This window comes from Ctenopharyngodon idella, chromosome 21 (assembly GCF_019924925.1).
Source record: "Ctenopharyngodon idella isolate HZGC_01 chromosome 21, HZGC01, whole genome shotgun sequence".
In the NCBI taxonomy this organism is placed as follows: domain Eukaryota; kingdom Metazoa; phylum Chordata; class Actinopteri; order Cypriniformes; family Xenocyprididae; genus Ctenopharyngodon; species Ctenopharyngodon idella.
In genome coordinates, this window is record NC_067240.1 from 28255921 (window position 1) to 28268939 (window position 13019).

The window sequence follows — 13019 nt, forward strand, 5'->3', positions numbered from 1 at the left end:
TTGTTTTTACCTGATCTTCCACCAGCCTTCCAAGTTTTTCTGAATGACCTCTACAGTCATGCCTCTCTCCAAATCAATTTCATCTTGATCACGTGCAGAGTATGGATAGATTGCAGTGTACTTTTCCTCTGAGGATACGAAAGGAATATTTCAACTTTTTTAGTTAAACATGCCATTCATGGATAACATTCAACCACTACAGCCAATTTACCACTTAAGTTTTCTTTGTTTTGCACAAAATTAATACAAATAACATTAATGTTCCACTAAAGCTTGACAGCCAGAAATGATCCAAATATTAATTATCCAACCTAACCCTTTTGTTCATTTTAATGTTTATCTTTGTTTTATTAATAGATATGTGTAATTCTTTATTTGCTTGTTATATTTTTCTTTAAAAATAAATGCCACTTTTGATATTTTGTTATCTAATGCAATGACATCCATACATTTTTGAAATGATGCTTTCATTGTTTTGCCAAAATAGTTGAATGGAAAACGTGAAGTGGTAAATTTGATATAGTGGTAAAATTTTCATTTTCACATTTGTATTTATATTTTACAGTAAATGACTGTTTGTAATTGCATTTTCTCTTTCCGTTTTGAGCTTTGTCATGAATAGCAGATGAAGGAGGGTGGGGGAGGATCTGATCAGAGTATTGACAGCATAAGCACATTTGTTGGGAAGAATGATTATTTTCACATGCTACCAACAAAATCACAATCTAAACATAACATGACTCCACCAGGTTTAAATGCTTCTTATCTCTATTCATACATTCAGATTTATGCCAGATACAAACTTCAGTTTGAACTCAGTTTTTTTTTTTTTTTAAATAAATAAATATATATATATATATATATATATATTTCTCCACTACTTTTGTATTGAAAGCAAATATTTCGGTTGTGCAGCACAACACAGAATCAAACTGTGTGAATCAGTCTGGTTTACTACTTATATTAGCAGAATACCAAACTCACATTATTGTATATATTTAACTGTGGTATGTAGTGCAAAAGAAATGTAAAAATAATATTATTTTGTAAAAATAATATTATTTTTTAAAAATAATGAGACACAAACATACGTACACACACACACACACAGGTGACGGCATCTCTTCTGCTCTTTGCTTGTGTGATTAATTTGTTTAAATTGTGATTGTGTTTTATTGTCTGACATTTTTACAAGAGTTTTCATGACAAGTCATGCACCATCCAACACCATCTAATTCACAGGAGCATGAGTTATATCTTGTTTACAAAAATAATTACATGAAATAACTCAAGAAATAAAGTAAAAGGAAAGTATTGTACAAATAATGATAATAATAATAATAATGACACCTGTGTTACAATTCCCTAATTCATGCTTTGTTCAGGTCTATGACATACAGTGCAGTGCATGCATTGGCACATGCAGAAGTCACACATGCGGGGGGAGAGGGAGAGACCATCACGATAGAGTGATAAAGTGGTATGCTTTCCACCTTGGCCAAAGCCTGTGCTGAACAGATCCCCTAAAGTACGCCGGCGACCAACGTGCCTCGGCAGTGACCAGAATCTCCGGCACACTCCAGCAGAGAGCAAGCAGACACATGTGAAAACCTTCAAGTCTTTATACTGGATGTGTTGGGCTACCAAATATCCAATCTTTGCCATGTAGTGCAGAAATAAACTAAAAACTGCACTTAAATTTGAAGAGCTGAGAATAACTCTATCCTTTCTCATCTCTCTTTCTTAATAACATTTGAGTGACTCCATTTAAATAACTTCCTTGAATGGTAAAGTGTGTAATTTTTGCGTCACTAAACAGAATTGCAAAAATAAGCCGATTATTACTAAGACTGCGATGCTGAAGTGTTGTGGGTGGTTGCCAGGGTGTTAAAATGTTCAGTCTGGTTGCTAGGGTGGTTGCTTACTTGCCCAAGTGAAAACATCCCCACCTCCAAATCTTTATGGCTCAGCAATATTCACCATACACAACACTTAAGCAAAGAATATGAACCTACGAACTCCAGACTTTTGAAGAAATGAACTGGTTTGCTAACTTTACATTGTTTGGGAAGAGAAAAATTTGATACTCTGTGGTCTTTTACACTCAAAACCTGCTCATCAAGAGTCATCAGAAGTCTGATCTCTTAAGCCCAAAGTATACAGTGTTTTTTTTACATGTACACTAGAGCATGCATACAAACTACTGGAGTCAGCATCAACAATATAAAGGTTTCAGAGATACCTGAAGATCTAGTTTAAATTAGTACAAAGACTCATTTTTATTGGCCATATCTTTTGGAAAGAATTAGCACTGACGCTGCACAAGAATAAGACTTTCTAGTGTGCATGTGTTGAGCCTCTGTGTTTGTGCACACTATCAAATGGAGTACACCTTAAAAAAAAGTTTGTGTTTGGCTATACTTATTCGCTAAGCATTCACATCAAAACTGAAGTATACTTTGGGGTTTTGAAATGTAATAGCAACTCCCCTCAACAATTCTTACTATTTGAGGTATGGTATACTTCATTTTCAGAGCTGAATGTGCCAGCCTTTTAAAGTTTATCTTGTGGACCTTTCTTTTGGTGCTCAAATCACTTGCACATGCTGCTGTTTGCACGAACACAAAAAATGGGCTGCTAGCGAACGGTGTGCTCAGACATCAGCAGACTGTGCTGATGACAGAAACTACATCACAGACTGTCTGCGATCCGGTGTGGAATGCGGTCAGGAGACTTTCAGCTTTATTCAAACAGTGCGAATGAGTATTGCAGCAAAGTTTTATACTTAGGGCTACTGGTTTCTTGAGGTCACTTGTTTAAGCCGGAAGCTGAGACTTTCAAACAGAGCAATGTTGTGAAAGTGCCACAAAAATAGTCTTTGACAACCTATGAAAGACTTACTTATAGTTGTCATTCTTAAACGGTTAATTCACCCAAAAACGAAAATTCTGTCATTAATTACTCGCCCTCATGTCGTTACAAACCGGTAAGACTTTCGTTCATCTTCAGAACACAAATAAAGATCTTTTTGATGACATCTGAGAGCTTTCTGTCCCTCCACTGACAGCCCACGCAACTACCACTTTAATGCTTAAAAACTAATCCATATAAATCCACATTTTCTAAAGAGACACGATCGTTTTATATATTGAACAGATTGAATTTAGGCTTTTATTCACATATAAACATTCATCAGCTCACACATCAGTTGTGGTAAACAGAAGATCAAGCATGTTTGCTTTATGTGCAAGAACCAATGAGGTTCATTTTCGTGTTACGCAGCACGTTTGAGCTTCTGCAAGAACCAATGAGGTTAATTCTCGTGTTTCGCATCACATTTGAGCTTCTGCAAGAACCAATGAGGTTCATTTTCATGTTACGCAGCACATTTGAGCTTCTGCAAGAACCAATGAGGTTCATTCTCATGTTACGCGGCGCGTTTGAGACCATGTGTGTTTCTATTGAAATGACCGCACCTTTACACTTACAGTCTCTGCATTAGACATTCAAAAAATTACACACTTCACCTTTAAGAGATCCCAAATCTGAATAAACAGGAGGTAGCACTTTTTTATTGTTGTTGACATTTTATTCAGGTGAGATTGATGTGGAACATTTGATGACAAGCAGGACTCACCTTCTTCTGCTGGAAATGAGAAATCATCAGGGTCATCCTGAGCTTCCAGACATGTGGCTGGTACCCAACCTTGAGCATCCTCGGAGCTAACAAACCACCAGCCTGGGAAAGGAAATAATATTTCAGAAAGAAAGGACTACGCTCAAGCTCACAGAAGAAAGAAAATCATACAGGTTTGGAGCATCATGAAGGTGAGCAAAGGCTGAGCTTCATTTAACAGAACAGGTTTTTATTAATACAGTCTGAATGAATTAATGGTGATTGACAAGGATCCTACCGGACTCATTTTTCTCAATGACCTCCACCACCTGCCCCACGTACAGGCTGATCTCAGAGCTCTCCTGTTTCTCGTAGTCGGTGACGGCCACGTATTGGTCCAGCAGCAGCGGGTCAGCTGAGGACGAGTCTCCTCCTGGAGGGACAGAGTGGACAGGTATCGACAACTCTCCTAGCGTTCCACCACCACGACAAGAGAAGAAGGAAGCAAACGTGATTGGAAAAGATCAAAGCAGGAAAGCCAGAGTTTTTAGTGCTGGGAGTCTTGCACGGAAACAAACCCACACCAAATCAGCAACACTGCTGCAGCAAATACGGACCAGAGTGGAATAATTATCAAATGGTTCATTTTTAGATGAGGGAATAAATCTTGAATTATCTATAAAGCAAATTTCCTGAGCCTAAAACAATATTATCCATGGTATAAATAACACAGTTGCAGCGCTTAATATTAGTCTGATGATTTGTACCAAATCATTGAAGCAGAGACTGATTGTGTTCCGGCTGAACTGATTTGCCAATTTCTGTGAATGATTTCATGAGGCACTTTCAAAAACATGTCTGTCCATCTTAACTATTTCAGAGTGATCTCAGTTTTGGTTGAAACTGAGTAAGAAAGAAGTCTCTTGTGTTCATTAGGGTTATAACATTTTGACTATTTTTCAAATAAAAGATTTCCTGTATCATAAATTGATTAACTTTTGCTTAAAAACAATGAAAAAAAGATCACCCCAGTAGCACTTCCTAAAACTTTCTAGAACTGTTTAGAATTTTCTGGAACATTCTAGAACTGTTTTATATATTTATTTATGAATGCGTAGGGAGGGTTCTTATTTACCCAATAAGGCAGCATCCATTTAATAATTGTAATAAATATAATCATTTACACTTTATGATATTATTGCATCCTGTTAATGTACAAAAATACTGAAGTGCAAATAGTATCTGCCAATATAAAGTATAGATAGCATAATTACTATTTACTCTTATTGCAAAGAACTGATACTTTTACATGGTGTAAATAGAATCTATCGCTATTTTCACCTAGTGTAAATAGCATATCGCTAAGAAAATGCTGCTATTGTCACTTAGTGTAAATAGAATATATTGCTGTTTTCACTTAGTGTAAATAGCCGCTGCTGTAGCAATATATAATGTCGCAAAAGTTAGGTGATACTACCTTACAGAAGAACAAGGCTATCTGGACCAATAATCTAGTAAGATTTCAGCAACAGAAGAAGAGGAAGTGTGTCTTTAGAAGAATCTTCGCCAGAAGAAAAGTGCAGAATGCCACTCCAAATGCAAATTATTGAACGGTACCAGTTTCTTGGAGCAAAAATCAAAGGAAGAAAGGAGCAAATAATGGAAATTTCACAAAATTAGAGGTCACAAAATTATGTAAGAATAAATTGAATTTTTAAATTCTCAACAGTCCTAGAAAGATTTAGGAAGTGCTACTTATAAGCAGTAACGTTTGTTATATGGTTCTTCCAATTTTTTGCTGACTTTTTTTTTTTTTTTTTTTTAACTTAGGGAATTACGGCCTTTTTCATAGTTTTTAAGCAAAAGTTCATCGATTTATGATACAGGAAATCTTTTATCAGGAAATCTATTTGAGGAAAAATACAGTATATATATATATATAAACTTTTGAACGGTAGTTTGTGTATATGCTGAAAATGCCTGGCAACTTAAATTATATGAAAATGTTTACAACATAAGGCAATAGTTTATTCAAAAATGAAAATTGTAATGATTTTCTCTCATTCCAAAGCAATGAGACTTTATTTCTTCAAAAAGGAGATGTTTAGTGGGATGTTAATGCTGCTCCTTTCCATACAATAAAAGCAAAACAGGAGCTGTCAAGCTCAAAAAAGTATGACAATAATTGCCACTCATGTGCTATATTCCAAGTCTTCAGAATTCATAAAACAGCTTTGTGATTTAGACTGCCATTTAAGCTGTTATTCACTGATAACCTTCCTCTGCAGCTCTGAAATCTCATTTAAAGATTTTCAAACTTGGTGTATGAAGACAGATTGCGCCACGTCTGACATCAGTGATACCAAACGCCATTGTTTCTGCCAAATGTGAATGCACTCGGTGAATCATGTTTAAAATGTTGATGTGTTCCTCACACAAAGCTATCATATGGCTTCAGAATACTACTTTTGATGCTTTTTGGAAACTACGCAGCTCCTGTATGATTTCAATGCATAGAAAAGATATGAATGACCTTTCTTCAAAATATCTCCTTTATTGAAGAAAGAAAGCAACACACATAGCTTTGGGAGTAACAACAAAAAGGTGAGCAAATGATAACCAAATATTCCTTCAATATAAAGCATCCTGACTACTATAGATGATATTCCTTTTATGATTCTGAAGTCATTCACAGAAAAAGTGTTATTTCAATTGAATTCAACAAAAAAGACACAAAGAAATCTTCAAGACCTAATGAACATTTTAATCACAAGGTTAAAGAGAGCACAAATAATTCATAAGAACACAAAAAACACCTCTCATGCACTAAAATATGTTATCAATTTCCCCCCTTAATTTTAAGAATACTGCAGCACAAATTAGAATCTATTATTCTAGCTCTGTTTTTGAATGTATTTCTATCTATTTGGTGTTGGAGCTGCTCTCTTTTACCTTGTGAAAAAAAAAATGCGTAAGCTGCGTTACTGCTAAAACCACTACTACTATAATGAACACTAGAACTATTACCAGTACCAGCACACACTAGTTGAAAAACTATCCTGAACAAGAGATCTGCTAAATGGTCCTCCAGTAAACCGCCACCACACTGCCATGCACATCACACAGGAACTGAGCACAAAGCTTTACCCTTGCCCACCTAAGGAACACCCTTCTGCGGGAGGGCCGCACTTCGAGGGTCAAACACAAAGAGCATGGCTAAGCAAGTGTCTGTTACTACCTCTCTTTAGGAAAGAAGCCGCTCGATCCACAATGCCTGATGAGGGAACATGAATGAGAGCAGGAATGAGGGGGAAGGTGGAAATGTTCAGGTAACAAAGGAATGAAAGCATCCACAGTTAAGGGTGCAAGCTGCTCATACTGTATACTTATACTTGAGGGATTTATGAAGTGGGCACCAGAGGGCACACTAACCTCAGTCAAACTCCAAAAATACAACTTATTCATGGAGCTTTCTCAAAAAAATATAATTTCCTTACCTGATTTCTTTTTTCCACTGGGTTCCCTGTAAATGAAGACATTCAAGTTAAGTATTCATACTCTTAGTAATGTTAAATATATTTTTCTTAACGCAAATTTGTTTTAGGACCACAGTATACTGTTATTATACAGTGTTAGTGTTAGTATCATTGATAATCTGTTTTGAATTAGACTTTATTTTTTATATTTTCTGCTTTCATTTTGAAATTTTACTAATTTTACAGTGTGTCGGTGTCTGTCTGCTGAATGTGACCCTCCGATTCTCCTCATGTGGTCATATGGGAAAGTGAATATTAAGGCAACATTAAAACTACACTTACATTTACACCCTTCCAACAAAGAACACATTGTTGAACACTTTTTTTTTATTATTATTTGGACATTTTCTACCATATGACGGCTGAAGCAGCAGCATGTGACGCTGTTCTCACGTTAACAAGATCAACATTGTGAAGGAAATTCTACAAAACTTGAGTGAAAACACCAAATGATCATGCAAAATATCTTCTCTTCCCTGCATACGATACCATGAAGAATGTGAATATTTAACCAAGTCAAAAACAACAATGGTAAGCAGGTATCCATATTTATTTCAGTATCAGCTGAACGCAAAACGCTATTAAAGGCGACAGCTTTTAAAGTTAAAAAACGATAAAAGTTACGTAAACTACTAAACTCCTTGTAGTTTCTCGGTTTGATCGATTTGAGCAACTATAAATGATGCAAAACAGGAATTTTGAGTTTGTGATAGCGATTCCTATATAGAAAAAAATCACTTCCTGCCCTCCAGCTGTATTTCACGCCACAGCAATGACGTCATGTGCAAACAACCTATAAAAAGTAAAAAGTTTCCAGATATTATTTTAATAATTTGCTTTGGGTTTAACAATTTATTTATAAAATAGTATATAGTGTTTATATGTGTAAGACACTGTATATATCTTCCTTATATATTTACGAAGGGGTCCCTTGCAAAGGGAAGATCATACTTGGCGGTCCTTGGCATCTTATTTTTGAAAGCCTCTGCTAGTGAACGCCTACAAGATGACAAGATTCTTTTCCCCCAATAAATGCTTTCTACAATGAGAATGCCAACTCCTGCACATACTAATGATCCTGACTAACAACAACAAGCAGCAAATTGTGGTTTCATTGAGCTGTGACGTAAACTAAAGGCAAGTGGTGATTTATTTTTTGACTTATTTATTGATTTAGCAAACAACCTGCTCAATATGAATTAAGGCTCATTAAGCTATATGTCATTGTGACTGATTTTGAATGGGTGTGTGTATATCTTACTCTTTAGGTGGGTTCAGGTCTTCAGGACGCGTCTCGAAGAACACACGAACCTCCTCGCATTGAGAAATATACACTGGCAGCTGGATCAGAGCCTGAGAGGACAATATCCACGAATACTCGTTATTGTGACATAGCCTACATTCAGAAATGTGAGCTGTCGATAAGATGGTCATCAGTTCACATACACTACCTTTGTTCAATTTCTTGAGACAGTGAAACGAATCAACAGAGGTTGTTTAGAATAACTAATTTCTTCAACAGTCATCTAAAGAACATACTTTTTCCATGTACATGGGATTCTTTATAACATAGCATGATAAAGTCAAACCTCTCGAATAAAAATGTTCCCACGGCTTCCCATATACTGACACACATTCACAATGAGAGCGATTTGATTTCAGTGACAATGCAACTGGAAGTCATTCATTAGGGCCCGAGCACAGATGGTGTGAGGACCCTATTGGAATTGCTCCATTTCTTATTCTTCTCCTGAAATGAATCGCATTTTTGAGGGCCTAAACATGCTTGAAAACTCATGAAACTTTACACACGCGTCAGAAGTGGTGAAAATGTACGTCTGATATGGGTTTCAGAATTAGGTGTGGCAAAATGGCTCGATAGCGCCACCTACAAAATTTCAACTAAGCGCCCTTTGCGCTACATTTCACGTACAGGTATGAAATTCGGCAGACAGATGTAACAGCCCAATCCCTACAAAAAAGATCTGAAAACCAACAGGAAGTGAGATATTTTGAATTTTCTCTGCAAAATTGTTGCAGTTTTTGCCATTTCCAGACGTTGTACTTTAACGAACTCCTCCTAGAGATTTAATGAGACCAACATCATATTTGGTCAGTCTCATCTAAAGGCCTTTGCAACGTTAAATTGCGAAGATCTTGAGTTTTCGTTGAAGGGTGTGTCCGTGGCGGCCTGACAAATTTCAATGTTTCGCCATTAAACAGGAAGTTGTTGTAACTCATGCATACAATGTCCAATCTGACCCAAACTTCACGTTTGATAATAATCCTGCCCTGAACACATCTACATGGCAATATTCAGTTATTGTCAATGCGCCATCTGCTGGCAGCAGGAAGTGTGGCACGTCAAAATGACTTTGCCATATTTCTACTATATTTACCCGCTTAATGGATGTCGCCCACTATTCACTGTTTTCTTAAGGCCACCAGGTGGCAGTGGCCCGGGGTGCGAAGGCCCTTTCAACGATGCTTGCAGCTTTCATTTTTATTTGTGTTTATTTGTGTTTAATTTGTATTTTTTCGCAGTGTCTTGGTGAGCTGCAGTGATTCAGAACGCCTTTAACATGTAAAATCACTGACATCATCCTCTAAATCTCAATGACCTAAATGAGCTTTCTGCTTAAAAAAAAAAAAAAAAAAAAAACTGAAGTAGGCTTCAAATCTAGTCCCACATCAAATGCAGCTCCATGTGCCTTCAGGCTGACACAAGATGCATTTTGCTGTTATATATTTTGGCAGAGGAGCTTTTATTTAATAAAGCTGAGTGCTGCCTCAGTGTCCTTCAGATGGGCATTGCAGAAGGAGGTCCCTTCTGTCCACATGCTAAATTATGTCTGACTTGACAGGAATTTTAAAATTCAAACCCGGACGCATCTGCTCAAGGTGCCCTTTTCTAACCTGGCTTTTACATTTAGCACTGCAGAGTCTGGGCCAATTTTTCACTGTTGGTTTAGTCTCGCCAATTACTCTTGCAATTTGCCTGTTTGCCCAATGCTCAATTTTCTTAATGAACAAGGCGTTTTTATGGCAAAAACATGCTTATTTTATTAAGAGAAGAGACCATTGGAGGCTGTTTGAGGCTGATGCAAGATCTACCTCTTAGCACTGGGTTTGCATGACGATTGGATGGAAATTGATCTTAATCATGTCCGTTTCCATGGATATCACTGATGTCCACAGATTGATGTCTCCCCAGGGTACAGTATCTGACCTCCCCACATATTAGCATTCCCTGAAGACACTGGGTATATGAAGGCCAATTATAGTAAATGGACTTTATTGGGTGCTCTTTACTGTGGGTGCATTACCTTGATTGTTTTATGTGAGGGAAAGAGAGAAAGAGTGAGAGACAGAGAGAAAGAAGAATGTTCATGTATTTTCCCACATAAGGGCATGGACTATGTTCATAAAGGATCAGGTTATTGCTCACTAAATACTGCAGTATATACTGTAAACTGCCTAACTATTGTGTTAGTGTTGTCCAGTTGTATCTTGGAAGCTTAACCCTATAAAGCCTACTTTATCAAATATTATACGCAAATTTTTAAGATCTCTACATTATCAACATGATCAAAACTTTGCTGAAAAACAGCAATACTGATACACAGATCTCTTTGATTTACATTACAAGCTATAACAATTTCATCTTACTTTTTGGCCATATGTTTTTCATCCTTGAGCATGAGCTCTTTATTCTCTATATTCTTTTATATCATACTAAATGAGCCAAAAAAGCCTGATGTCGAATACACTGATACTCAAAAAACAAAACAAAAGACAAAAGCACTTTATGTATATTTTGTATATTTTCTCTAATGTATATTTAATAAACTGTTCCATTAAAAAAAAATATTTACAGGATTTACAGGGTTAAATTGTTATTTTTCAAGCAAAGCTAAACAAATAAAAATAAAGCATCTTTTCATGTTCAACTTTTAGCAGTCTGATGAAAAAAAAAAAAAAAAAGATTTAATAAAATGAATAAAATTCAGATGACCAAAAACCATATTCTGAAGCAATCGATATAAAAAATGCTGGGTTAAAAACAACCCAAGTTGGGTTGAAAATAGACAAACCCAGCAGTTGGGTTAAATGTTTGCTCAACCTGCTGGGTAGTTTTATTTAACTCAGCTATCCTTTAAAAATTACTGTATTGCTTGCTTAAAATGGACAAACCCAGGCTCAACCCAATCGCTGGGTTTGTCCATTTTCAACCCAACTTGGGTTGGTTTTTAACCCAGCATTTTTTAGAATGTAATATACCTTATTATCCAATAAAATGACCTCTCGAGTACCATGGGTTTCCACTTACCCACAAAACAAATATCTTAACAGCATTTCTGACCTTTCACTCCAATTAATATAGATCATGTTCCAGCATACAAAAAAGTGAGTAGGTCAGCTGAAGGGTCATTTACACTGACAGTTATTAATTCGCTGGAGAGTCTCTGTGCTGTTGGTTGCTAATAGTGGGCCTTCCCACTCGACTGCCGTATCCAGCTGAATCAGGCCATGAGCTCAGCTGTCTGCACTTAATGATATCACAAAAGACCCGCCACTCACATCAGCTTTAATTATCAACTCTCAGTCAAAATAAATGGCTTCAGTATCATGAAAGATTCAATCCCAACCCTCTTTGGTTAGTTCTTTGTAATGCCTGATCAGAAGTGTCCGTCATAGTGTTCCTCTTATATATTTATGAGGTTTTTGTGTCAGTGCGTCAGAAACGGCTGTTGCCGCAATAAGCGCACGATGAAAGAAAATCAATAATTATTCAAAATCCAAAAAGGAAACACTCAGGAGATCAATAAGCTATCCACGTAAAAACATAGACAATTAACACTGAACAAACAACTGAAGGCTTAAACACAAGGGAGGCTAATCAACACAAACTGAAACTAAAACAGGTGCGTAACATAATCAGTAACCAAGGAAACTAACTAGTGAATACAGACGGGCAGGCAGACAGGGAAAACCAAACTGAGGGGGTGTTTACGTGACACTGTTTTCAACTAAAAACGAACATTTTTCAAGCATTTTGGCCACTCATTTAAACAACAATGGTGTTTTGGGGGCCTGAAAACTAGAACATTTGAAAATGGGTTTCAAAAACGCACATTTTTGAAAACGATACTGTTATCATCTCAATGTTAACTACAAATATGCAAATTTGTGAAAACAGTGACATCATTTTAACAGACATAAAGTTCTTATTCAAATACAGTATCTACTTATTTTAAAAAATAAGTTTTAATTTTAAAAAATTTAATTTAATTTAAAAAAGACATGAATTTACATATTTTCATGATTAGGAAGACGAAAAAAATGTTGAAAGCAATACTGCAGAAGATACAGGACAACAAAAGTTCTTTCAACCACTGGGATCAGTTATTTGGGGTTCAAAATTGACTGTCTAAAAGAACTGTCTCATAAGACTCAGTCATTCGTAAATCAGACTGCAATGATCTGTTTTTCTTCATTTATGCACATCCAGTTTAGGCATAATTTCTTATAGCCAACCACAACAGCACTGATTCACCAGCTGATGATGAAAGTTACAGTAAAACATTACAGTCAAGTCAGAGGAAAAGAGGTGAAAATCAGTCAAGAGGTGAAATCCTCCTTCAACGAGTCACAGATCATGACCGCTCATACAGGCAACTTAAAAAAAAAAAAACACTTAAAGCAACATTTTAAAATACAGTTTCCGTTGGAAACAGCCCTTTTAAAAGTCAACAAAAAGCCATGATGTGCTGACGAAGGCTAACTCAGCGCAGCTCCAAACCCCTGCCCTAAAGCAGACATTACGCTGCCAAATGTGGATTCCTAGTTTTTTTCCCTCTTAACCC

General features: G+C 36.4%; 1 protein-coding gene across 1 annotated transcript in view; it reads right to left on the minus strand.

Annotated features, from left to right (window-relative positions):
- The window catches only part of sh3pxd2b (SH3 and PX domains 2B), a 48484-nt gene that overhangs the window by 4307 nt on the left and 31158 nt on the right, over nt 1–13019 (minus strand). Inside the window, 5 exon segments of the mRNA XM_051877686.1 lie at nt 11–128; nt 3638–3739; nt 3915–4049; nt 7114–7139; nt 8414–8505. Coding sequence (XP_051733646.1) covers nt 11–128; nt 3638–3739; nt 3915–4049; nt 7114–7139; nt 8414–8505 — 473 coding nt within the window.